This window comes from Neodiprion pinetum, chromosome 1 (assembly GCF_021155775.2).
Source record: "Neodiprion pinetum isolate iyNeoPine1 chromosome 1, iyNeoPine1.2, whole genome shotgun sequence".
Classification (NCBI taxonomy): Eukaryota; Metazoa; Arthropoda; class Insecta; order Hymenoptera; family Diprionidae; genus Neodiprion; species Neodiprion pinetum.
In genome coordinates, this window is record NC_060232.1 from 13892122 (window position 1) to 13919211 (window position 27090).

Consider the following 27090-nt stretch of genomic DNA (forward strand, 5'->3'; position numbering starts at 1 on the left):
AATTATCAACTAATTTTAAAGTTTCTTTTAAATTTTTAAAATTTCATTAAGTTCATTCTCAGACATATGATTTTATGTGATTTTATTGTAATAAGTCGATCTCGCATTATTTATTTATCTAGTCTTCAAAATAATTTGTTGTTAACAAGTCTATAACTATTCAAGAACAATGCGCACACTTACCCTAAATGTGCACACTTACCCGAAGAAATGCGCACACTTGACCCGCTTTGCTTTGAATTTTTTTCATTAACCATTTTTTCTTTTCAATTGTCAAAGTTTTATGTGCTATTACTTAATTTAATTATTAGTTCAATAAATCCTTTATCATATGCATGGGTTCTTTTGTCCTTATTTCTTTTTGTTTAATTTTTACACGAACCTAAATCCTTAAGTGCGCACACTTGACCCGAACGACTCTTCAAATGCATTTTTACACTGAGCTATAATTCAGTGAGTATTTATAATCGAATGTTGTAAAAAAAATTGACAGAATATTTTTACGAGAACAATAAGTGTTAGAAATATATATTCAAATATTCGCGGCTGACGCTATGTTATTTATATATTCGCGGCCAACGCCACTCACTCCTCCTTCCTCCTTGTACTGTATACATCACCCCCGCATGTATTACATACGTTGAATAAACCAGTTTTATATCCAGCTATAATTATGCAATCATTGCTTATAACTTGACCTGCGCCAACAATAAGTACAATGTTTTTGTCGTTGAATGAAATTTTGGATCATTTGGGTTCTACACGGAAAAGCCGGAATTTCATTGAAGGAGAGCAAATCGTTAATTCTAATCGTTTAATTTATACGGGAATATTAAATGAAAATAATGAACAATGTGAATTACTGTCTTATTGTTTGCAATCATGAAAAACTTGAGGAGACCCTCATGAAATAACTACAGTGATTGCAAAAAGTGACAAGGTTATTTCGTCAGTATGCAGTCGTACAGCTGGATTGAGTGAAAGATGCAAACATAGTACTGCAGTATTATTATTATGTACACGGTAGGTTTAAATTATATCATTTATGTTAAATATTCTTCGGCAAAATTAATCGCCTCAATTTTTTTCTACTAAACTTACTAATGTATATTTTTATAATTTTAGCAAAAATTGAACTGGATTGAAAATCGTTCCATCAACAGACAGGAAATGTCATAGAAATGTGATGTTTGCTTAGAGCAATGCAATACAAAGCCTTTGAGTGGTCACAGTTGCTTTAATATTAAACAAAATGATCCGGAATTAGACGATGATGTTAAAAAGTCGCTCAGAGAAAAACTTTATTCGAAGAAGTTGAAATCCACCTTATCAGAGCATGCGTACGGGCGTATATGATTTACTTTTATAATCCATACAGTTTTTCAATGGAAATCATGATGAAGTACATTCACTTAAAAAAATTGTTTGAATACTTCTTAAAGCAATCAATAAATCAAAATTGTTTAGATTTTTACTTCAATTAATTTTGTAAATATAACAATGAATTACAATTTTCACCTTTATCTCTCTATCTAATAAAAAAGTCCTGCCCGCGTGAACAAATGAAAAAGAAGACTTTAATAGCAACAGGTAAAAAAGATTATAATAACAATAGTATACGCATGAAGTTGGCGGTGGGGTGAGATGCCAAAAACAAAACAAAAAGCATCTAGCAAACAAAACTTCCTTTGACAGCTCTCATCGGCTGTTTATGACAGTCTTGAGGTGAGACTGAGTATCGTTTCAAATATAGTTGATAATTGGTCTACATTTGCGGGTTTTATTACAGGTAATGAGTCAAACGGTGCCGTGATTAGGTCACCTAGTGATTACAAATCACACATGAATGAAAATGGAATTTACGGGGGAAAAGCAGAATTAGCTGCAGCTGCGGACATTTTTAAGATATGTTTAACCGTGTATCGCGGAGAACAAATTCATCCACACCAAATCGGATCCCAAGATGAAAGACAATTCTCGCTACTCTTCACCGGCGACGGAGACAGTGGACAATTTGATGTCGTGCAGAACCAAAATAAAATTCAGATAGTGAGTAATAAGTATCAAAAGTAACAAGCAAATGATAGTAAATCTAAGTATATCACCAAACAGTCAAAAGGACAGCCAGGATTTACGTTGGCAATGGAGAAAGGAGGAGGGAGTTTCAATCAGCAGACAAGGCGATGGAGACGGTAGATGGTCGGACGTATCACGAAAGAAAAAGGAAAATAAAATTGTAAGTGCGAATAACCAAATAAGCCATAGAATAATATCAAACAAATATTCGTATAAACAGGCAAGAGGACGACCAGGATCTATGTTGAGCACAAGAGAAAGAGGTGTTTTGCGGAGTGAACAGCAACGCAAAGTTAGAGAAAAAAATAATATAAAGAAGTTGATTTTAGAGAATAACAGGCGGAGCGGTAACAAAAATAATTCAGCAATGATGAGTGGTAGCCAAAATAATTCAGCGAAGGGTGTCGAAGAATTAGAAGAATCGATTGTGATTATTGATTTGGAAAATAAATCAAGAGGACGACCAACCAATATTATGGATATAGAAGAGAGAAAACTTAGACGACAAGAACAGCAGCGAAAATATAGGGAAGCGAACAAAAAATATCATACTGGCAAACATGTTAGCGTAAGTAATGAAACAGAACTCGAGGAGAGTGAAGAAATATCAAGTCAAGGAGATAGATCGATATCAATGGAGAAGGAACACCAATTTTCAACAAACGAACAAAAGCTTAGATTGATGAAGAAAAGAAAATTAAGCACAGAAGGAATTGAACTGGACAGCAAGAGACAACGAGTAGATGAAACGACAGACGAAAAAAAAGTGTGAGCAAAATTAACGTATCTGAAATTCATGTTTGTGAAGAAATATTAAGTGACAGCGATACGTCGACTTCGACGGAGAAGAAACTGTTCGTATTCAGCCAAACAATAGAAGATAGCAGAGACAGGTTGGAATTAGACAGAAACAGAGAACGAGTGGAAGCAATGAATAGTGAACCAGTACTTTCTAAGCGAACTCGTCTAGAAATCATTGCTGAGCATCGTTACAACGGGGATATTGAAAAAGGCATTTTCAAAACTGGAGCAACTAGACATGGGTGAAATGAAAGTAAAATGTAAACATTGCAATGCAGAAGGGTTCAAATATGAGACAGGAAGGGTGGCAAATAATTGCTGTCATGGAGGAAAAATAACATTACCACCATTAACGGAATATCCTGATGTACTTCAACGTCTGCGAGAAGGGAATGACGAAGTATCAAGACACTTCAGACAACATATACGATCATATAATGACGCGTTTGCGTTCGCATCATTCAATTGCACCGTGGCAGATCTGGGGAATCGAGGATCATATGTGATGAAAATAATCGGGGATGTGAGTTACAAAATATCTACAAGTTCAGAGACCGCAAACAATAACCGACCGAGATATGGACAAATTTATTACATCTACGACGCACAAACTCAGCTAGCGCTGAAGGAAAATGACGTAAGAAGAGCAAACCTGTTAGAAATTATTGTTCGACTGATAATAGATATCAATCCTTATGGCCGTCCTCTAGTTTCTCGGGTCGAAAAAATCGATTTTTTTTTTTTTTCATAAATCACATTTACAACATGTGTAGAAAATGTGTGCCAAAGGATTTTTCGATATTCGAAGTGGTTCACAAGTTACGGCCCTGGAACGGAGCAGGAGCGCACGCCGGGCTGCTCCGAAAGCCGAGCGGCGCTGACCATTGTATTGATATCCCTAAATCTAACTGCTACCTGAACCTTTTGTGAATTAGGCCCGAGTAAAGGGGAGCCGAGACCGTTGACAGACGCTTTCGAATATTGACTAAGACGCCGTGAAGTTTTAGTTCAGTTTTGCTGTGGCAGTTGCGAAGCGTACTATATTTTCTCTTGCGAGTCGCACGTAGCTGATTTTTTGAAAATAATTTTCAAAATGTTCAAGAAAGGAAGTAGAGACGCCCCGGCTCGTTACGATCGACCTAAAAAGCGAAAATTCGCAGGCAACCGACACACTTTTGAACAAGACAAGTCGTTTACATCGGCGTCAGCGACGAAACTTCGTCAAAATAAAAATTTTGAAGTGAACGTTGAACAGACTGTTTTGTATTGTATTTTGAATTTTGTGAGTGTATTTTCAACCATTTCTTCGGCTGTTATTTGTAAAGAGTGCAAAAGTACGGTGACTTTCCATCAACGTGATATACGAGGATTGGGCTTTAAAATTTCTATGGCGTGCAAGTGTGAGGAAGAAAAAGAAATAGATTCATGCCCAAAAATCGGTAAAGCCTACGAAATAAATCGTCGCTTAGTTTTCGTGATGCGTTTGTTGGGAGTCGGTTATGAAGGCTATAGAATTTTCTGTGGACTGATGGATATGGGACAAGGTTTTGCTTTGAACACGTACTATTCCATATTAGAAAATATTCACTCAGCTTCTTCAGCCGTTTTTGATACAGTGTTGTCGATTGCGGTTAATGAAGAAAAGGAAATCCTTCAAGAACAAGGAAAAGCAGAAAATGAATTCACCTTATCTGGAGATGGCACATGGAGAAAAAGAGGATTTTCATCTTTATTCGGAGTTTCCACTTTAATTGCCAAGTACACCGGTAAAGTGGTTGATGCGTGTGTAATGAGTAGTTTTTGTGCTGGATGCAATTTGTGGAAAAATAAAAAAAATAATGATCCAGTTGGATATGCAGGATGGCTCGCTGATCATGAAGAAAATTGTACTCGAAATCATACTGGAAGTTCTGGGAAGATGGAAATAGATGCAGTTGTGAAAATGTTTTCTCGTTCAGTAGATAAACATCAAGTTCAATATACGACATACATAGGAAATGGTGACAGCAAGACATTCAAAGGTATTTTGAATGCAGAACCATATGGAGAAGATGTTGTTGTTGTAAAAAAAGAGTGTGTTGGACACGTTGAAAAGAGGATGGGGACTCGGCTCCGAAATGCAAAAAAATCTAATAAAGGCATTGGTGGGAAAGGTGCAGGAAAACTCACTGATAAATTGATTGGTGAGATGACAAAGTATTATGGATTAGCTATTCGGAGACATCCAGATTCTATCGAGGAAATGAGAAAGGAAATTTGGGCAACATTCTTTCACAAGATTTCCACAGACAGCAATCCACAGCATCAAAATTGTCCTGCAGGCGAATCTAGTTGGTGCAAATGGCGGAGAGCTGAGTTTCTCGGAGAGGCTGAGCAATTCAAACACAATAAACCGCCTCTTTCTGAAGCAGTTCAAAAAGTCATAAAGCCAATTTATGAGGATTTATCCAAAGAAGAATTGTTAAGCAGATGCCTGGGATCGGAAACTCAAAATAATAACGAGTCGCTCAATTCGTTAATCTGGACTTTTGCTCCGAAGCACCTCCATTCTGGGCCAAAAGTGGTTGAAATCGCCACGTTTCTCGCTGTCATAATCTTCAACGAAGGATTCGAAGCTATCCTGAAGACCTTGGAAACCATGGGAGTGAAAATCGGCCCACAAGCTAAAGGATATGTTCAACAGCGTGATAGCTCTCGGATCGACCGTTCAGAAAGGCGCACGAGCGATGTTGTAAAACAGGCCCGAATCGCGAAAAGAGAAGACAGAGCAGCTCTGCGTGACTTCCAAGAAGAAGAGGAAGGCCTATTGTATGGTCCAGGCATAGCAGATTGACGGTGAGATGGAATTTTTAGTATAAATCACATGCGCGAACTTTCAAACGCGTTTTTCTCGAAACACCATTTTTCGAAACGGTAACCACGATATTTCAGAAACTATTGCACCGATCTTGTTCAAATTTATACAGCATCTTTAATATATTATAAGCCAGCGATTGAACTAGGATTATCATGATTGCTTCGATAGTTTTTTTCGTACGAGCGAAAAACTTAAGAAAAAATGAGTAAAAAATAGAATGTAATTTTCAAAAGTGTATAAAAAAGTAAATTTTTGTAATTTAGAATTCACTCTAGTTCAATCGCTAGTCTTGAATATGAAGATTAAAATGCCGTTTGGTTTTTTGATTTCAGATAAGCAGAACAGCCGCAATCTTGGTCACCGTCAAGCACCTCTTTTACTTGATGTCTTCCTGTCGGCCACTATAACTGCTATTCTATTATATATTTTGACTTCGAAAAATTTGTAAAGCTTATTTAAATGTTAATAAAGATTATGCAAAAATAATGAGATTGATTATTTCGATGCTTTGCCCGTAAAAAAATTATTGAAAAAGCCATAAAAAAAACAGCCGAGAAACTAGAGGACGGCCTTATGCAGCAAATTTTAAAACACTGTACGAGCCAAAACACTTACATCCGATTTTCTGAAACAAAGCAGGTTGATTGGTTGAAAATATTTTATCTCTTTGTAATCTTCTTGCCTCTCTGTCATTATTTTTAACTTCAATCGATTCTGTTTTTTATCATTACGAGGCAAATTGCAAGAAGGTACTGCATTTCGTTTGAAACGTTTTTTACCTTTAGAACCTAAATCTGCGTAACAAAATAATGTCTTGAGTTTATTTTAAGAAATAAAAAAATTAACATCAAATAATGTAGCCGCAAAATAAATATAATTACCTGGTAAAAAATAATCAGACTTTTTAAAATGCAATGAACAAACTTGCATGTAATCTGTAATGTCTTTTCCTATTTTTAAAACTCGTTACCACATTTTTCTACAGTCAATTTTGTCATCAACTCCAAAAGCATTTTTAAGCTTAACAAAATTTTTATTTTGTTTCGGAAAATAATGAAACCGAACATCTGAGTTTTTACAAGATTTACTACTGCACCCATAAACTCAGCAAAATATTTTGCTTTTACTTTCTTTTCGGGAAAATCGCGCTCTCGTAGTATATACGGTATTTTCCATCATGGTATTGAATTTGTTCACTTGATAGAAAAAATACAAAATCAATCATAAGTGCAAATAATACTTGATAAGTTTTAAATAATTAAATACAAGTTCAGTATTTTTTCATTATGCATAAGATGTTCGTGACAGCTGACCCGATTTGAGTAGTTTTAATTTCTACCATCAGACAGCAACACCGTACCTTACCATTTACCAAGGCGAAGGCATTGAACGAGATATTAAACTGTTCTAACATCGTGTTTGATTAACGCATTTTCTTTTTCTCTTTTTTTCCGGTGCGTCGTACACCAAGTTTGTTCCCCAGTACCATATGTCCCGGTGAGCCAAATCGAATTGCAACGGAAAAACATCGCTTACCCCCCCCCCCCCCCCCCCTTCCCCACTCAGCCGCCGTTCTTGTATGGTCAGATTTGGTACTAATCGCTGCTAAGCAACATAAGTTACCTCAGACCAGACGGGCTCATAGTACAAGCTACCGGGTGACATTCTGTATTTCGAAGCGGCTGGAAACGAGGTAAATTTATTAGGCTACCATTATGTTTGTTAACGAATTTCATACTTCTGTCAACTCCGTTATTGATACCGATTGTTCATAGGCCATGGTTTCTTGCGTAAGACTGTCGACCAATATTCTATCGAACTCGTATGAGAATAAACCTCAATGGCGTCACCACGTGTATCTAACATTTTTCAGAAAAATAATGGTTTCTTGACCTCGGTAGTTGTTGAGTAAATATTATTCTTGGATAAGAAGGTTAGTACAAAACAGTTTTCTTGTTAACGTTTCAGTCCGGATAGGGGCCCTCCTCAGAACGATTATATTTAAGGAACATCTGTCACGAACAGAAAATTACGTAATAGAAGTTAGTTATTAAAAATTAATATGTAAGAGGCTTATCTGATAAGCAAGGCTAATTGTGCTGATAAGATTAAAAGAGAATTACCAGATGATGGCACCGAACTTTCAATTTCGAAAAAAAGAAAACACGTAGAACTAATAAATAAACGGTAGAATACACAAAAAAACTAAAAAATGTTCTTTTTGAAAAACATAAACTGCGATGCGAAACTCCCAGGAATTCATCTTGGTTAGTAAAATTGAATCAAATCGCAAAAACGACATTTTTGAACCTAGCTCTATTTTCAACATGTGAGTCGTCCAGAGTGTAGTGGAAGGAGAACGAATTCAATCATTCGAAGCAGCACAGACAATAAGCCAACGGGTTGAATACATGTGAGAACATGTTAGGAAGGTAAAATCAAGAGCAAGCTCAGTCGGTAATTAATAGTTATGGTTGATGTATCACAGAGGTGTAAATAGCGCTGGGATGTTCAATATCTTGTCTTCGGTTGACCGCGTTGGGATGTGCAACAATATTGCACATTTCTAACCGCAACCTTTTGTAATAAAAGGATTCAACATCTAAAATGCTGGCTTGAGCATAATTACAAGTATGGTCAAAATCGATTGCGTGTCTAGTCAGCGCTGTATAATTATCATCACGCTCATGGATATTTCGTTTATATTCAATTATTCTTGTATGTAACTGCCTACTTGTTTCACCTATGTTTGACATGTTGCATTGGTTGCAAGGAATTTTGTCGACTACACAAGAGCGCTTATCCAATATGTTGATGACATAATCACTGGGGTTCCTTCTGATAAAGTTGATGAAATGCTATCTGTCTTTAACCAATTCCACTCACGGTTACAATTCACATCTGAAATAGAGTGCAATTGTCGGATCAGTTTTTTGGATGTACTTATCATTAATGATAACCAGCTTATCAAGACTGACCGTTTCCATAAGGTCACCTGGTCACAAAGGTACCTAAATTTTCATTCTCACGATCCCAGATCATACAAGATTCGAACGATCTATTGTTTGGTTGATAGAGCGATCAGATTATCTAGTATTGAATTTCATAACAAGAACTTGTTCTTGATTCATCACGTACTACGCAAGAATGACTATCCAATTGCGCTTCTTAACAAACATATACGCAAGAAATACAATTCCATTTTGTCTGTTGGTAGTTCCAACAACAATAATGACGTATCGGTTGCACATGTTAATCTTAAAAACTTTGTATCTATTCAGTATGTTGCCAGCCTTTTCGAGTCTCTTAACAGAATTTTCTCTAAATATGGTATCCCATTTGTCGCTAAAAACGCACATGATTTATCGTTTATGTTTGACTCTGGCAAAGATCTGCTTCCCTTGGATAAGCGCTCCTGCGTAGTCTACAAAATTCCTTGCAACCAATGCAACATGTCATACATAGGTCATACAAGTAGGTAGTTACATACGAGAATAATTGAACATAAACGAAATATCCATAAGCATGGTGATAATTATACAACGTTGACTAGACACGCAATCAATTTTGATCATACTTTTAATTATGCTCAAGCCAGCATTTTAGAAGTTGAACCCTTTTATTACAAAAGGTTGTGGTTAAAAATGTGCTACATTGTTGTATCACGTACGCCGCCTGTATACACATTTATGAATATATCATTACTTTATTAATGTTTACTTTTAATGTTGACGAGGAAGCGTAATGTTATTTCTGGGAATTACGTTGCGGGAAATGCATGGAAGTGCAAATCGTTCTGATTTGTATTCTCATGTATTTTTAAGGAATAACATTCTCATACAATTATTAAATCTTAACTCTCTTATATTTCTGTTCGTGGCACGACAAAAGCGCAGCGGCGCAGTTGACCATTGCAACGTCAGCGTTTCCGCGCTCGCCGGATCCCGGGTGTAATATATCAAACGCCGGGATGAGGCGAGCGCGAGACATCACGCGCTTCAAGGATGATCTTCGCGAGGCGAGCCTTTGTTTCAAATTTGCAACGTTGACGGAAACCTTGCTCGCTGTCCGACGCTCCAAGGGGTGTCGTACGAGCGAGCGAAGTCAGTCCCGTTAGAGACAGAATAAAATCAACATCTACGGAAACCAGGCTCCTTCAGAAGCTATCGCGCGAAGAGTCTATCAGTCTTTTCGCGTCACCGACAAATAGAGCGAATTTCCTCTAATTCTGTACGCGGTCGCCAAAGCATCTCGCGTCGCGATATCAGTCTTCGAAGCTAGATATTAGGTGTTGTAATTTGTGCCACGAACTCATAGAGCCGTGTAGTGTTAATCATATGTGAGAGAGTTGCCATCGCGTGTGTGAGCCATTGTTCGGAGTTGTAGCGAAACCACCGAAGAGTGAGTAATCGAATGAGTGTGAACATTCAGGTTAAGAACCGGTAACCGCGAGGGTAGCCCGGGAACGTCATATTCTCGACCGGCAACAGCTTGCGTTTATAAATATTGCCGTAATGAAAATAGGGGCTACCCGTGCTGCCCGTTAAGGAAGTAACGCAACTACCCACCTAGTCATAAAAACATTTGCCGGTGGTTTGACCTAAGTAGTACTTAATCTGGCAACGTCGCTTTTCATTGATTGTGGGCGCGTGTATATGTGTGTCAAATATGCCGTCGACAGCTCATCAGCGGTATCAGTGAATTTATTTTAAGCGCCAGTTCGATATGCCTAAAGAAAAGAGCCAAGATTTTATTGGAAAGGTAAAATATGTTGTGTGAACAAAAAACGAAGAATTATAAAAAATATAATAGCCTGCACGAGCTGTCACATAGGTTGAAATTTCAAAATGCGCGCTCATAACCTCGAATATGCGACGTTGCAATATATTTAGAGAGGGTCCGAAAATTCGCTATTAGTACTTTTTATTGTTTTTATTATTCCTATCATAAGTCACCTTTGAATATTTTTAAGCTGGATAAATGATTCTGAGTATTTCATCTCTCTGCTGTTTATATTTCATTCTGATCCATCAATTACGGAGATATAAAGAATAATGTGCAGCTAACTCCGTCATTTCTCATAAGAGACCTTGTTGAAGTGGCTTGTAAAGATATAAAAAGGATTACAAACATCTCGCGTAAAAACCCACCTCGGATCGTAAAAATTTGTATGAGTTCTTTTTACATTATAATCCAACATTCTGCCAAGTTTGGTATTTTTCTGTCCATCAATTCTATTTCCTGCGTTACTTCCTTTTAAAGTGTCGGTCTTCTCCGGGTAGTCCAGTAAAAGAAGGTCTGAACCCCATGTTTTCGATAACCAGAATGCGTTTTTGCTGAAAAATCAAGTTTTAAGTGCTGATTAATATTTGAGGACAATCAAGGTACTCACCCCCCGGGTTGGCGTGGAAAAAATTAAAAATTACCCTCGGAAACGGGTTTTTCCAAAATAACTCGAAAAATACTCGATAATAATCTTCTACAAAAAAAGTCTGAACCACTTCACCCCTATTTCGAACCGTTCATCCCCCAGACGCGTTCGAAAACGCGAGGTGAAAAAAAAATGTAAAAACAAATTGAAAGCAATATTTTTTCAATTGTTCGGTCTTGTTGAATGTCTATACTTGTTCGATCTTCGACTATAATTTTTTCACCCCTTCGGTAAGCAATTTTCATGAATTTACGGCTTAAAATTGATCCTAACGTTTTTCCTAATTGATGAATATATTTATTTTTTTTACATAATTTTTATTAGAATATTTCCAACAATTTTCGTAGGAAACATTTTCACGTATCTCTGACAACTTCGAAGTTAAACGCACTTTTATATTTTCTACCCCTCCGAGAAGGCTGTATCGGAGAACCCCTGGTGAGAGAGAGAACAATATGCCTGCGTCCGTGCCGCTCGCACGCATACCCGCCTCTAGCCGACTCAATGCGCTTTGACTTCGACGTGTAGACGGTTAGAGCGTCAGCACGTAAAGATAAACAAATTGTCGAAGGACTTGATGTACGTAAAAACTTACTTCAAAATTGATTTCTGATTATGTCACTGAGCCATTGATTACTGTATGAGCCCATTATATATTTACTATAGGAATAGATGTAGATACACGAGCCTACTTCACTTCAGCTACTTAATTATTGCTATCCCAACAGGAATAAAATTTTTTAGATGATTAGCAACGATACACGGAATAAAAGTAAATTATAATCCAATCAATTTATGATCATTAGGATTGCTCGACTTATCATTATGCCTAATCAAAATATGTAAGCAAATATCGTTTTTTTTTTCTACGTATCATTTATATTAAATTGAAACTGTACGAAAGTTTTCTTTTAAAAAAAGTACTCTGGAATTTTCTTTTATGCCAGCGTTCTATGGAATTTTCAACTTGCCGTCCCATGTTCCCGTGTTAAATCTCAGCATCTACGTGGGCAAACTTTTTTTTTTAATTAAAAAAAATTGTCGATATTTTCCTTCACAAAATTCGTAAGTTTCAAACTCGAAAAGTAGTAAATAACCTAGCTGCCATACGCCCTTAATAATTAATACTATATTCAAATGCATTAATAAGTGTACGAACAGTTTTTGAGTTAGATAAACCAGTTTATTCAGTGAAAAAATGTTAATATTGTGATATTAAATCGTTGAAATTTTTATATAAAGAATACTGAATATTGATAATGCTGATAGAGAATTTTCGTATATTTACGTAGAAAAAATATTTTTCAATAAAGTTTTGTCAATGACATCTTAAAAAATATAAATTTTCACATGATTGAAGGAGGACAGACTTCACGAATTTAAATTTCGTTAGAGATTCTCAGATTAATAATAGTTGAAATCAATCTCTTGAATTTCATAATTATCCTCGTTCGTTTCTTCGACTTCGTCGTCCTCTTCTTGATTTGGATCATATGGATAGATATTTTCTTGCCGAACAGGCAGAATTTCTTCATCCGAGTCCATTTCAACATTCGTCTCCTCCTCTGCGTGCTCATCTGTGGCTGCCACTGGTTGATTCAGACAGTCATCCTCGTCAGTGCAGTATTTGCAGAGTTGACTGCAGTGTAGTCCAACTTTCTTACATACACAGACAGCTGTAATGCATTTACTCCTTGCACATTTACAACATACCTGAAATAATTTAGAATATTATATGTGCCCATGAAGTACAAAAAGATCTAGAAATTTTAGACAAGGAATCTTAAATTTGAGAATGAATTTTTGTTTACTGAATAACTCGTTTACTTTAAATTTTAAACGAAAATTGGTCAAAGTTGTTTGGAATTAAATTTCCTACAATTTGGGTCTTTGCAAATTTTTCCTTAGTATCGATATTCTTCGATTGAGCCCCGAAAAAGGGGGTGAAATTGTATTATTGCATTATCACGTTTATTTTCCATTTTACATGAAAAATTCCCTTCTGTAAACTGCCAGAGACAGTCCGGTTAGGTTTGCCAGAGGCGTAGCCATCGAAAAAATACAATGGGCATTCCATATTTACTATTAGTTCCTAAAGGGTTTCTTGATCCTGTATGATGAAGAAACATTATATGAATAATTGCTATTATTGTAATAATAAAAGAAATAATAAAATGAAGAGTAAAAAATCGTGTAATGTGGCATGATTAATAGAAAATCCTCCACATAATCATTGTACTAAGAATTCTCGTAAATAAGGGATAGCTGAAAGAAGATTTGTAATGACAGTCGCTCCTCAAAAAGATATTTGTCCTCAAGGTAAAACATATCCTAGAAATGCAGCTGCTATAGTTATAATTGTTAGTACAAATTTAATTAGTATTTTATTAAGATGAGATGGGTTGGGATTAATTTCTTATTATTTAGTAATTTATTATCAGAATGTTAAGTCTTTTGATGCTGGTATATTAACTGTTATTTCTAATCGTATTGGGGATATTTTTTTATTATTATCGATTTTTTGAATAATGAATTTTGGTGGTTGAAATTTTTATTTTTATATAGAGGTTTTAAAATCTAATTATTTTATAGTAATAATTACTTTAATCATTTCGATAGCTTCATTTACTAAAAGTGCTCAAATTTCTTTTTCTTCTTGGCTCCCCGCAGCAATAGCAGCCCCTACTCCTGTATCTTCGTTATTTCATTCTCCAAATTTAGTAACAGCAGGAGTTTATCTATTAATTCGATTTGGAAATTTATTAAAATTTAAAATTATATTTATTTGAATTAAGAATTAAATATGTACAAATCGCCCGTCACTCTCATTATAAAATGGGATAAGTCGTAACAAAGTAAATATACTGGAAAGTGTATTTAGAATTCAAATTATTGAGAAAAAATTTGTTATTTACAACAAATTAAATAGTTGTTTAATTCAACTTAATTTGAAATTAATGAATTATTTTTCTTATTTAAAAATTTTTTACTAATAAAAATATTTTTATTAAATTTTGAATTTTAGTATTGTTAAAAGAAAAAATAATTTTAATTACAGTTTAATTGTATATTGATAGAAATTTGAAATATTTTGAAAAATAAAATTTTTAAAAAAGTATACTTTATTTGTTGTACCTTGTGTATCAGGGTGAAGAATTAAACAAAAAATTTTTAACTACAATATCATTAAATAAATTATTTAATAAACCTAATTTTATTATTTCATTTACAATAATTAATTATTTATTTATTAGACTAATTATTGTTGTAAAAATTCCTAATATCAATTTAGGATCATTACGAAAAACATTTTAATGTTACTTTTACGTTTAAAAAATAATTTACTAAAAATTATAAATGGAAATTTGGTAGACTTACCAACACCATAAAATAATACTTCAATATGAAATTTTGGTTCACTTTTAGGATTATGCTTATTGACTCAATTAATAATATTGAAGGGGTTATTGTTCAAATAATTTCAATATTTTGTTTGTTTAATAGATTCTTATTATTATCTTATATATCTTATATATGAATATTATTGTTAATATTAAATATAAAATTGATATTGTAATTAAAATTAAAAATTGTTCCTGTTATTCAAGTGGGTTTAAAATTAAATGATACAAAAAATATTGCTCGTCCAATATGTGAATATATACAAATAAAAAATATAGAAGCTCCGTTTGCGTGTAAATTTTTAATTATTCAACCATTATTAATATCTCGGTAAATAATAAAGAAATTCTGCCTGTCCGGCAAGAAAATATCTATCCATATGATCCAAATCAAGAAGAGGACGACGAAGTCGAAGAAACGAACGAAGATAATTATGAAATTCAAGAGATTGATTGCAACTATTGTTAATCTGAGAATCTCTAATGAAATTTAAATTCGTGAAGTCTGTCCTCCTTCAATGATGTGAAAATTTATATTTTTTAAGATGTCATTGACAAAACTTTATTGAAAAATATTTTTTCTACGTAAATATACGAAAATTCTCTATCAGCATTATCAATATTCAGTATTGTAAGAAATGCCGAAATATTTATCAGCGTAAGTAAGTTATATTTGATAATCAGTACAAAATTACGTAGAGTCGTAAGCAACAAGTAATAATGAGCTCAAGATGACGATGTTGTTCGTTTGGAACTCTATCGAGAAGTGATCGTCGCCTCGCTGGTCGAAGCGTCGATCCCTCAGCGATTCGTGGGGCTCACTAGCCCTTTGTCCTAGCCACTTATCGCCTCAGATAAACAGCTCGCGTCGCCGAAAGCGAGACGTTGGTCTCAAGTGGGCCCCTTTCGTCAACACGAGCATCGAGAGGAACTGTTGCGTTCGTTGCGTTCACAAGTGGGCCCCTTTCGTCAGCACGAGCATCGAGAGAAACTGTTGCGTTCAGTATTCGTTATATAAAAATTTCAACGATTTAATATCACAATATTAATATTTTTTCACTAAATAAACTGGTTTATCTAACTCAAAAACTTTTCGTCCACTTATTAATGCATTTGAATATAGTATTAAGGACGTTCCCACCTAGCAGTGGTCCTCAACTTCTAAAACAGTCCCCCTATGTAAACTATACTATGATGCAATAACAAAAAGTTGAGGTGCAGTGTACATTTTCAGTGGCGCGAACGTGCGCAGAAGTCCAAAAATATACCCATTGCGTCGTTTCTCAGATCTGGCAACATTGTATTCTCTTTCTGTATATTATTATTATATCTGAGACGTGTGCTACAGAGTTTTAATGTTTTGAGGTTACTTTTATTTTGGAGTTAAAAAATAATTTATTTATAATGACTTCACGTTTGAAGAATGGGAGGTTTGTGAAAAAAAAAGTAGGCGATAGAGTAGCTAAAGCTCTAACAGCTATGTCAGAAGCTAAAAAAACAAAAATTCTCGAAACACTGCATGAAACTACTCAATGTAAAATTCCAGATGGGAATTGTATAGTTGCATTGGAAAAATTAGCTAAAAACCTCAAATGCACCAGCTGCAGCAGTCTTTTAGACATGGAAAAAATGTACGGCTATAACAGAGAAGGACTTCACGTAAAGTTTAAGATAAAATGTGATACTTGTGGCAGATATAATAATGTTAATACCGCAGAGTCCACCAATGGTGTTTCTGATGTCAATATGTCCGTGGTTTTAGGTAAGTGAATTCGCAATATTCTATTTATGTGTAAAAGTAAAAAACTTGAATTGACATAATTAATAGCTTTACAATTATTTTATAAGAAATTTATGATATTTACTATTTGAATGTTTCAGGGGCTATTCATGCCGGTGTTGGAAATACTGGCTTAAATAAAATTCTTGCTTGTGCCAATTTACCTCGAGTAATAGACAAAATTTATAAAAAGTACGAAGTTGTAGTTGGTCAAGCAATAGAATTAGAAGCTAAAGAAAGTTGCAAGCGAGCTGCTTCTGAGGAAAAAGAATTGGTGATAAAAAATGTCAAAAAGTTGTGTGACACATTGTAAGCATCCATTCTAATTCATTTGAACTGTTCAATGGACTGATGCTGATCATCATAATAATTATAAATCATTTTCTCAACACTGATTTTTATAAAATTGTAATATAATTTATTGAAAAATTGTAAAATTATATTTTCTACGAATGAATTATTTGTAATATAATATTAAGCAGAAGTAGTTATTATTTTGTTTCAATTTATATCTTAGGATTTGAATATTATACATAAACTGGTGATTTATAATTATTATGCTATCAGTAAATGTATAATATACAACAACATTTATTTTTACACAAAATAAAGGAGAGACTTTATCTTGTTGTAATTATTTACAATATTTCGATCAAGAATTGAATTAAATATTCAATAAGTTGACAAGCACTAATCTACATTATATACTTGTATTTTTTACAAAAAATGTATTGCTATTAATTTCACGGCATTGAATTGTCTACATAAAATAAAAAAAAAATAATTGTAAATCTGGTTTAATTTTTTTATTTTAACTATTTTTATTTATTATTTCAGACCAGTGGAGATTGCCCAAGATATTTTCCCGCAGTTAGATGTCCTTACGCTTTCCTCAAATGATAATCAAAATTTATTTGATAATACACTAGGTGAAATAATAAATATCATTGTGTCATTTGATATGGGCTGGTCTAAACGCGGTAACGGGCGTAGCTATGATAGTTTGAACGGTTATAGCACTATCATCGGTTTCTTGTCAGGAAAAATTCTAGACTACGCAACTAGAAATAGAAAATGTAAGAAATGTGATATGGGGCATAAAAAAGATGATCATGATTGTAGATTGAACTTCTGCGGAAGTGCTAAGGCAATGGAAGCTGATGCAGGAGTTCAACTTGTTAATCACAGCAACATCTTAAAGGAAGCAGGACTACAAGTACGTGTTATTGTAGGAGATGAAGACAGCTCAATGATTGCAGCAGTAAGAGCAGATAACCCAGGTCAAAAGTATCATAAATTAGCCGACAAAAATCATTTAACCAAAAATTTTGGAAAAGAGTTATATAAATTACGCGATAAGTTTAGAGAGTTAAATAAAACAAATGTTATTCCTCATTTAAAAAAGTGTTTTTCATACGCTGTTGCACAAAATAAGGGCAATTCCGAAAACTTAGCTAGAAATTTGAGACAAATACCGGATCATATTTTTAGCAGACATGAAAACTGTGGAAAGTGGTGTAACCCAAGTAAAAATCATGCTCTAAACCTATCTGATGAAACCTTGTATGAAGAATTATTACATTTGTTCGATAAATACGCACAAAACTCTCATAAATTTTCTATTGCCGCTTCAAGTCAGGGCAATGAAAGTTTTAACAATATTATAGCAAACAAAGCACACAAAAACAAGTGTTTAAGTACTAGCTTTTCTTGTGATATTAGGGTAGCTGACGCCGTCTGCGCTAAAAATGACGGTGAACGAAGTATTATAATTATATTACGAGTCTCGTTTTCGAGATTACATCGTAGTACCGTCTACTTCACGTTAGTGTCACACGAATATTCAGAGCTTATAAAAAAAAAGAGAGCGCCTGGCCCCCTGGCGCTGCGGTTGTTCCTTCTCCAAGTCATAACGTTTTTCGTGCGTGAAAGTGTAGCACGTTTAGAGCATTGTTCCAGTTTATTAATCAAGAAAAATCATGGGAAAATCACACAAGAGGAAGAAGAATAAGGAGAATAAGAGCGAGAAGTTCTTTAAAAAGTTGAAGAAGATAGTTGATGCGATGCCTGATAGCTCTTCAGATACGACCTCGAGTAGCCCGAGACGCGAGGTTATGCAAACAATTGCTGGCAATCAGGAGGCATCGACAGGTCGTCAAGGTATTTTCTTCTGTTTTTCTTTCGTTATTTCCGTAGACCGGGCGGCTTTGCCGTACGGAGACAAGTTCACAGAAATTGTCTCGGGTCGAACAAAACCTAAAAAGGTTTGAGCGGGTATCGCTCGCGGAAATAGCGGGCCACAGACTCGGCGGTTTTGTCCGTACGAAGGCAGACTCTCAGAGTTCTGCCTTGAGTCGATTGTGAATGTAATTCGCAAAAATGAATGATTATTGCATATTCCGCATTTATCATGGCCACATGACTCGGCGGCCCAGGCCGTACGAAGGAAATCTCTCAGAGTATTTTCTTAGAGTCGAACTGTACGATTCCCCTGTATGGAGGAATCGGCAGATGGCCCAAGGTTACGGTCGCGTAACTCGACGGCTTTAGCCGAACAAAGATTGAGTAATTTTGTCAATCACGAGGCTGTTGCGAAATGAGACTCGTTTGCGTAACAAATACGAGAGGCTGTCTTTATCGCAGGTTAATCCATTGCAGGCTTGTCACCAACGAACGACAACAAGAGGGGAAATATTCTCCCCGTCGCATCGGATGATCCATCGCGAGATACCGAAGGACAAACTCCAGCGGATGCTGACAGTCAGGCTACAGAGGACGCAGCACAGGCTTTCGACGAAGAGACGCTGCGTATCCTGGGTGCCCTTGAAAAATCTGGTGCGCCAGAATTACAGCTAAACTCAACTTTGGCACAAAATTGGGAAAAATGGATAGCCGAAGGACTCAAGAAAGACGACCTAGAGGAGTTGTTGTCAAAGTATGCGCGAACAGGCAATTGTCGCTTGGAAGCGCCAGTGTTAAACGCAGAAGTAGCGTCATCGCTCTTCGAGTCGGCCACGAAACGAGACAAATACTTGAGAAATGCGCAAAATATTCGCGGTTCAGCTATGGCCGCATTGGGTGCTGGAATTTCGTTGCTGTTGACCCCCAAGGAAGACGGCATTGACGAGTATCAATTGTTGGAGTATCTTGCCGACGCGGGTCGACTGCTGGCACACGCTTCTCGTCTGGACTCGATTACACGAAGATCGTGCATTACGCCGTCTCTCGACAAGAAGATCAAGGGAATTCTGGACGAAACTAAGCCCGACGCTTTTTTATTCGGCGAGGATTTGCCCGGAAAAATAAAAACGGCAAAGTCGATCGAAAAGGTGGGCTTGGAGTTGAAGGCTCAACCATCGGTGCCCAAGACGCCTCTTCGTAACTCGAATTCGGGAAACTGGAAAGGCCCGTCGTCCAACTCGTTTCGAGGGGGATCTCGGGCCGGCGCGAACCAGAGAGGATCGAGGAAGACTGTCAAATTTGTCCCGAAGTCGAATCAGTCGTATCAACAACGAGATCAACAACGAGCTTGGAGCCAGAGTCGCAAGCAGAGCTCGTACCAACGCTCGCGGGACAGGCCTTAGAGGTAAATAAAGCAGCGGGGCGGCTGCAAAAGTTTCTCCCCCAATGGGAAAAGATCACGCGGGATCGATTCATTTTAAACTGTGTAAGAGGGTACAAAATTGAATTTGACCAGTCAGTACACCAATCTCTACCGCCTCCTCAGCAAAAATTCAATTCTGGGATATGAAACTGGCGAACGCCAAATTGTTAGATCTGGGCGCAGTCAGACCCTGCTTGCCATGCCCGGGACAATTTATTTCGTCGTATTTCTTAGTACCAAAAACAAACGGAAAAATGAGATTCGTGTTAAACTTGAAAAAGCTCAATAACTTTATAGTCACGCAGCATTTCAAGTTAGAGGACATTAGAACTGCGACGAAACTAATCTCGCGAGGTGATTTTATGTGTAACATAGATTTACAAGATGCATATTTTTTGGTATCTATGCACGTGGAAAGCCGGAAATATTTGAGATTCATTTTCGGGGATATAATGTAAGAATTTGTATGCCTCCCGTTCGGTCTATGCACAGCGCCGTATATTTTTACAAAAATCCTAAAACCGGTAGTGAATTATTTACGAGGGAAAGGATTCATCTCGACAATTTACTTAGACGATATCCTCTGCATCGGCTCGAATCTTAACGCGTGTCGCACAAACGTAGAAGTCACTATTAAAGAACTGCAGTCACTAGGGTTTATAGTGAATTATCAAAAAAGTAGCTTGATTCCCAAGAAAGATTGCACTTTTTTAGGATTCGTTATTAACTCTCGAAAAATGAGATTGGAGCTACCGGAAGTCAAGAGAAAGAAAATGGTAGCCGTGATCGACGACTTTAGCAATCGCAAGTTTTGTACAATTCGGGAATTCGCTCACCTCATCGGGAAGTTAGTCGACTGTTGTCGCGCAATTGAGTATGGATGGTTATACACCAAGAGATTCGAACGAGAAAAGTTCTTCGCCCTGTTAGTCAGCGGGGGGGATTACGATGCACAGCTCGAATTATCCGCAGATTTGCAGATCGAATTCGATTGGTGGAAACAAAATATTACAACGTCATTTAGTCCGATAAGAAGTTTTCGATTTATTAAGGAGATTTACTCGGACGCGTCAAAAACGGGCTGGGGCGCGTATTGTTGTAATGAAGGCACACACGGTTTTTGGAGTGACACCGAAAGGGGGCTGCACATTAACCAACTCGAACTAATTGCCGTCTTTATGGCCCTTAAATGTTTTGCAAGCGAATTGTACGATTGCGAAATTTTACTAAGAATCGATAATACGACAGCTATTGCATATGTGAATCGAATGGGAGGAGTTCAATATGCCGCATTTCACGGGATAGCAAAAGAGATTTGGCAATGGTGCGAGTGTAGGAAAATTTGGATTTTCGCATCTTACATAGCGTCCAAGGAAAACGTCGAGGCCGATAGGGAGTCGAGGATAAAGAATATAGACACGGAATGGGAACTGTCGAGTTGGGCATACGAGAAAGTAATTTCGGAATTTGGCAAACCAAAATTGGACCTGTTTGCATCCAGGATTAACGCAAAATGTCAAGCTTATTGTTCGTGGCACAGAGATCCTGATGCCTTAGCTATTGACGCGTTCACGATCAACTGGAAATCGGAGTATTTTTATGCATTTCCACCCTTCGCATTGGTACTCAGGTTCCTTCGAAAAGTTATCGCAGATCGCGCCTGTGGGATTGCGATAGTGCCGAATTGGCCTTCGCAACCATGGTTCCCTATATTTATGGACATTCTCGTAGAGAAACCGATGATCTTCGCTCCCGCTAAATGGCTTTCATTGTCTCCTTGTAGGTCTCTCCAGCATCCATTACAGAAATCACTGGCTTTGATTGCCGGGAAATTGTCGGCGAATCTTACCGCCGCAAGAAGTTCTCGGACTCAGTGATCGAGACGTTGTTGGCTTCTCTCGCCGAGAGTACATGGAAGCAGTACTCAGGACCTATTAAGCTATGGGCGAATTTCTGTCGAGAGACGGAAACAGACATTTACAAAGCGAGCGCGAACCGCATTCTCGAATTTCTGCAAATGAGATACGGTTCAGGAGCCTCCTATGGCACATTAAACGCGACGCGATCGGCGATCTCGTTAATATCGACGAACGACATGACTAACGATCGGATTATCAGTAGATTTTTTAAAGGGATTTTTCGGCTTAGACCAACGAAACCTCGATACGACGAAACATGGGACGTCGGCATCGTACTTACGTACATTGCGAACTTATATCCTCTCGAATCATTAAACAATCAACAATTGTCAGAGAGATTAGTTACGCTGTTAGCTTTAGGTACGGCTCATCGAGTGCAAACTTTCTCGCTCATGAGACTTGACAATATTTCTCACTCGGCACAGGGCTTCGAGATAAGGATCTCGGACATCATTAAAACGTCGAGACCAGGGGCTTTCCAGCCACTTTTGTTATTGCCGTACTTTCGCGAACAGCCTAGACTGTGCATAGCGAGCACGTTGAAGAGATATTTGGAAATAACAAAACCACTCAGAGGCGATTGCAGTAACGTACTGATCACTTCGAGAAAACCCTTCAAATCGGCGAGTACCCAGACAATAAGTCGTTGGATCCGGTCAGTGTTGGCAAAGAGCGGCATAGGACCTGAGTTCACGGCGCACAGTACAAGGCACGCGTCTACGTCGGCTGCCTTGGCAAAGGGGTTGGATATTAGCGCGATAAGAAATACCGCGGGCTGGTCAAAGGACTCGCAGGTATTTGCAGAGTATTATAATCGGCCGATTAAATCGGGCAGAAAAGACTTTGCAGCAACCGTGTTCTCATAATATTTATAAGTTATTGCATAAGATATCATTAATTACATTTTGTTAGAATCGAAGTAAGCGAATAAAAAACCGCTGATTCTTGTTCTCGAGAGACCACTGGTCTCGATAAAAGTTACGTTTTTGTTGCCTGAGGCTGTTTAGAAAATAATAAAATAATTTTTTCTCTGAACATCTACGATGTAATCTCGAAAACGAGACTCGTAATATAATTAAACGATCAAACGAACTTACCTGTTGTGAAGTTCGATCGTAATTATATGTAGAGTCTCGTTTGAGATGATTACATCCCACCCATTGAACGTTTTATTTCCGTTCGTTTCTATCATTCCCTCCCCCTTTATTTATTCAAATGTGTTTGCTTTATTATTTTCAATCCTTATGGAGTACTTTAAACAATATGACTTGGAGAAGGAACAACCGCAGCGCCAGGGGGCCAGGCGCTCTCTTTTTTTTTTTTATAAGCTCTGAATATTCGTGTGACACTAACGTGAAGTAGACGGTACTACGATGTAATCATCTCAAACGAGACTCTACATATAATTACGATCGAACTTCACAACAGGTAAGTTCGTTTGATCGTTTAAATATTAAGCAAAGACTGAATATTCCTGCTGGATCTCACACAGTCAATTATGTTAAACGAAGTGAGATGAAACGAGAAAAACGATTGGCAATGAGTAAGTCTAAAGCAAAAAAATTAAGACGTATAGAATTAAAACAGAAACGAGAACTTTTACGTAAAAATACCGAAAGACATGAAGGTATAACTTATAAGAGTAATTGTGGAATGGATAAAATAAACAATTACGTGCGTAAACACTGTGATGATAATAATAATATTGCATTAGATGATGAAACAAAAATTGTTTACTTTGATTTAGAAACAACTGGATTCGCCTCAGATGCTCATATTATACAAATTGCAGCGATCTGTGATTGTAAAATTTTTAATATCTATGTACACACGAAGACCGAAATTTCATCGTCAGCCACTACAGTTACTAAACTTCATCATAAATATGGAGACTTATTCTACGGAGACAAACAAGTCGTAACACTCAAAATTTCTGATGCTTTAGAATCTTTTCAACAATTTTTAATTAGCTTATCCGATGGACAACAGAAATGTTTATTAGTTGCACATAATGCTCGCTTTGACGTACCACGACTCTTACGAGCTATTATGAATGTTAAAGTCGAACTTTTAGATTTAATTGTTGGTTTTGCTGACACTTTATCATTGTTCAGAAAGTCTTTGGTTGATAGGAAAGGACCGGGTCAATTTAAATTAGAGAGTTTAAGTAACGACTTCTTACACCCTGATAATGATCAGGAATCTTTTCATGACGCTGCGTATGACGTTGTGGTACTTCAAGACTTAATTAATACATTAAACCTGCGAAGTGGTGTATTAAAGGCATGTAAAAACAGTAATATTTATTTGGAAGAGTTATCCAACTCAGATAAAACTAAAGTAAACTTAAAAATGTTAGTCGAATTAAGAAATATTATTTCAGTTAATATGTGTAAAAAATTGGCTTCAAATGACATTTCTTGTGATAATTTGAGGGAAATCTATAGAGTAGGTGGAGAAAATGCTATTGTGCAATTGTTTAGCGAAAAATTAGATAATAACAAAGTGCGAATAACTAAAAATAAAAAAATTTTAACGGCAGTTTTAGACTTCCTAAAAAATGAAAATTCGCCAAAGATTAAGAATTTAAAATCACCAAAAAAGAAAATTAAAAAAATACCTATGTCTAAAAAATAATATATTTCTAAAATGTTTTATTTTGTGTTACTTGATAAAATTATAGTTTTTATGAAAATTATATGATTGATTATATTTTTGAATCTATAATTGTTGATGATGTTAACATAACGAGTATTAATGTTGAAAAATAATTTATAATAAATACTTAATATACTTAAAAAATTGCATTTTTCTTTACAACAGCCTACAGTTAACCTATCTGTGAGCGGTTCACATTTATTTACAACTACTACGCCTATACGGTATTTTGAACTTTCCGCCCAACGCAACGTTGCCAAGTCGCTGTTTCTCACTGATCAAGTAATGAAAAAAAAGTGAAAAGTAGCTCACTTTTAACATTTTTTATAATTAAATGAATACCGCTTCTTTGTGTTATTTTTTGAGAAACATGTTTATTATATGTTCAATTAGTGATTTTCAGTTTTTCATAGAAATTCCAAGAAAATTACTGTAGTAACTTAAAAAAAAGGTGCGCCACAATGGGGGTTAGGATAGGGATCACATGTTAAATATGTAAATTTCAACTTGCAATATTTCAAAATTTAGCACCGCAAGAAGGGTTTTAAAAAATTCCTACACATAAAGGGCACTCATAAGTATGTGTATTCAAAATTTGGAAAATATTAGAAGAAAAGTGTTTTTGGTGGGAACGTCCTTAATTATTAAGGGCGTATGGCAGCTAGGTTATTTACTACTTTTCGAGTTTGAAACTTACGAATTTTGTGAAGGAAAATATCGACAATTTTTTTTAATTAAAAAAAAAAGTTTGCCCACGTAGATGCTGAGATTTAACACGGGAACATGGGACGGCAAGTTGAAAATTCCATAGAACGCTGGCATAAAAGAAAATTCCAGAGTACTTTTTTTAAAAGAAAACTTTCGTACAGTTTCAATTTAATATAAATGATACGTAGAAAAAAAAAACGATATTTGCTTACATATTTTGATTAGGCATAATGATAAGTCGAGCAATCCTAATGATCATAAATTGATTGGATTATAATTTACTTTTATTCCGTGTATCGTTGCTAATCATCTAAAAAATTTTATTCCTGTTGGGATAGCAATAATTAAGTAGCTGAAGTGAAGTAGGCTCGTGTATCTACATCTATTCCTATAGTAAATATATAATGGGCTCATACAGTAATCAATGGCTCAGTGACATAATCAGAAATCAATTTTGAAGTAAGTTTTTACGTACATCAAGTCCTTCGACAATTTGTTTATCTTTACGTGCTGACGCTCTAACCGTCTACACGTCGAAGTCAAAGCGCATTGAGTCGGCTAGAGGCGGGTATGCGTGCGAGCGGCACGGACGCAGGCATATTGTTCTCTCTCTCACCAGGGGTTCTCCGATACAGCCTTCTCGGAGGGGTAGAAAATATAAAAGTGCGTTTAACTTCGAAGTTGTCAGAGATACGTGAAAATGTTTCCTACGAAAATTGTTGGAAATATTCTAATAAAAATTATGTAAAAAAAATAAATATATTCATCAATTAGGAAAAACGTTAGGATCAATTTTAAGCCGTAAATTCATGAAAATTGCTTACCGAAGGGGTGAAAAAATTATAGTCGAAGATCGAACAAGTATAGACATTCAACAAGACCGAACAATTGAAAAAATATTGCTTTCAATTTGTTTTTACATTTTTTTTTCACCTCGCGTTTTCGAACGCGTCTGGGGGATGAACGGTTCGAAATAGGGGTGAAGTGGTTCAGACTTTTTTTGTAGAAGATTATTATCGAGTATTTTTCGAGTTATTTTGGAAAAACCCGTTTCCGAGGGTAATTTTTAATTTTTTCCACGCCAACCCGGGGGGTGAGTACCTTGATTGTCCTCAAATATTAATCAACACTTAGAACTTGATTTTTCAGCAAAAACGCATTCTGGTTATTAAAAACATGGAGTTTAGACCTTGTTTTACTGGACTAGGCGCGCTCCCCGAAGAGGGAGCCTTCAAACTCCCGTGGGGCTCGCCGGGCAGATTCTCCTGCGGGCCCGACGGGAGCAAGCGAGTCGAGTCGACCCCGAGAACACCAACAGTCAGTGAGGTTCCTGGAGAACGATGCCTCGTCCTCTGGCCCCCCACCGCCGAGGAGAGCTCAGTAGTCGAATTGACTGCCCCCGAACTTCGTAATAAAAAAGGGAAATTTCTCCTTGACACGGGTTCCTCGTCTAGTTTAATCAAACTTACAAGGGGAATATACGGTCGACGGATTTTTGTAATTTTTTAGACTTATAGTGCAGAAAGGTCTAGACGCAAATAACAAATCCCCAAAGCCACAGAGCTAGATATCCAAAAGTTTTCGAAAAAATGAATTTTGAAAAATGTAGGAAAATTACGAGAGAGGGATATACGCTGAAGTTAAAACACACGACAAGGAGGCTCGTGGCTCACCGGGTAACGCACGAGTCTAGTATTCCGTAGATCGCTGGATAGAGTCCCAATGATGAACTTTTTTTTGTCCAACTCTTTCAACGCCTATACCCACATCACTTACATGAGAATGTTTATAATGAATCAACGTTTGTGTACAAAAATCAAAAATATGATGTAAGAAAGCTGTTTATTTTATATTT

General features: G+C 36.4%; 3 protein-coding genes across 3 annotated transcripts; all 3 read left to right on the forward strand.

The window, feature by feature from the left end:
* The first annotated feature begins 1562 nt into the window (after positions 1 to 1562).
* LOC138190901 (uncharacterized) lies at positions 1563 to 3123 on the forward strand. The gene is made up of 5 exons (XM_069135569.1): positions 1563 to 1590; positions 1790 to 2069; positions 2113 to 2236; positions 2360 to 2801; positions 2885 to 3123. Exons 1-5 carry the CDS (start codon positions 1563 to 1565, stop codon positions 3121 to 3123), a joined length of 1113 nt encoding a protein of 370 aa, XP_068991670.1.
* A 457-nt stretch (positions 3124 to 3580) lies between these two features.
* On the forward strand, positions 3581 to 6160 carry LOC124221980 (uncharacterized). Its single transcript, XM_046632488.2, has 2 exons — positions 3581 to 5712; positions 6067 to 6160. Exon 1 carries the CDS (start codon positions 3971 to 3973, stop codon positions 5708 to 5710), a length of 1740 nt encoding a protein of 579 aa, XP_046488444.1. The 5' UTR covers positions 3581 to 3970; the 3' UTR covers positions 5711 to 5712; positions 6067 to 6160.
* A 14527-nt stretch (positions 6161 to 20687) lies between these two features.
* Positions 20688 to 26802, forward strand: LOC124218497 (uncharacterized). The gene is made up of 4 exons (XM_046625018.1): positions 20688 to 21677; positions 21734 to 22663; positions 26385 to 26643; positions 26753 to 26802. Exons 1-4 carry the CDS (start codon positions 20688 to 20690, stop codon positions 26800 to 26802), a joined length of 2229 nt encoding a protein of 742 aa, XP_046480974.1.
* Positions 26803 to 27090: the final 288 nt, after the last annotated feature.

What these genes read in the sequence shown, in the direction of transcription:
- LOC138190901 (XM_069135569.1), top strand. Translation starts at nt 1,563, where the DNA reads ATGAAAAAGAAGACTTTAATAGCAACAG. An exon ending in GAAGACTTTAATAGCAACAG is followed by an intron (nt 1,591 to 1,789) that starts GTAAAAAAGATT and finishes GTTTTATTACAG; the next exon opens with GTAATGAGTCAAACGGTGCC. An exon ending in AGAAAAAGGAAAATAAAATT is followed by an intron (nt 2,237 to 2,359) that starts GTAAGTGCGAAT and finishes CGGAGTGAACAG; the next exon opens with CAACGCAAAGTTAGAGAAAA.
- LOC124221980 (XM_046632488.2), top strand. Translation starts at nt 3,971, where the DNA reads ATGTTCAAGAAAGGAAGTAGAGACGCCCCGGCTCGTTACGATCGACCT.
- LOC124218497 (XM_046625018.1), top strand. Translation starts at nt 20,688, where the DNA reads ATGAGATTGGAGCTACCGGAAGTCAAGAGAAAGAAAATGGTAGCCGTG. An exon ending in CTATATTTATGGACATTCTC is followed by an intron (nt 21,678 to 21,733) that starts GTAGAGAAACCG and finishes GTCTCCTTGTAG; the next exon opens with GTCTCTCCAGCATCCATTAC. An exon ending in GCTGGTCAAAGGACTCGCAG is followed by an intron (nt 22,664 to 26,384) that starts GTATTTGCAGAG and finishes TTGATTTTTCAG; the next exon opens with CAAAAACGCATTCTGGTTAT.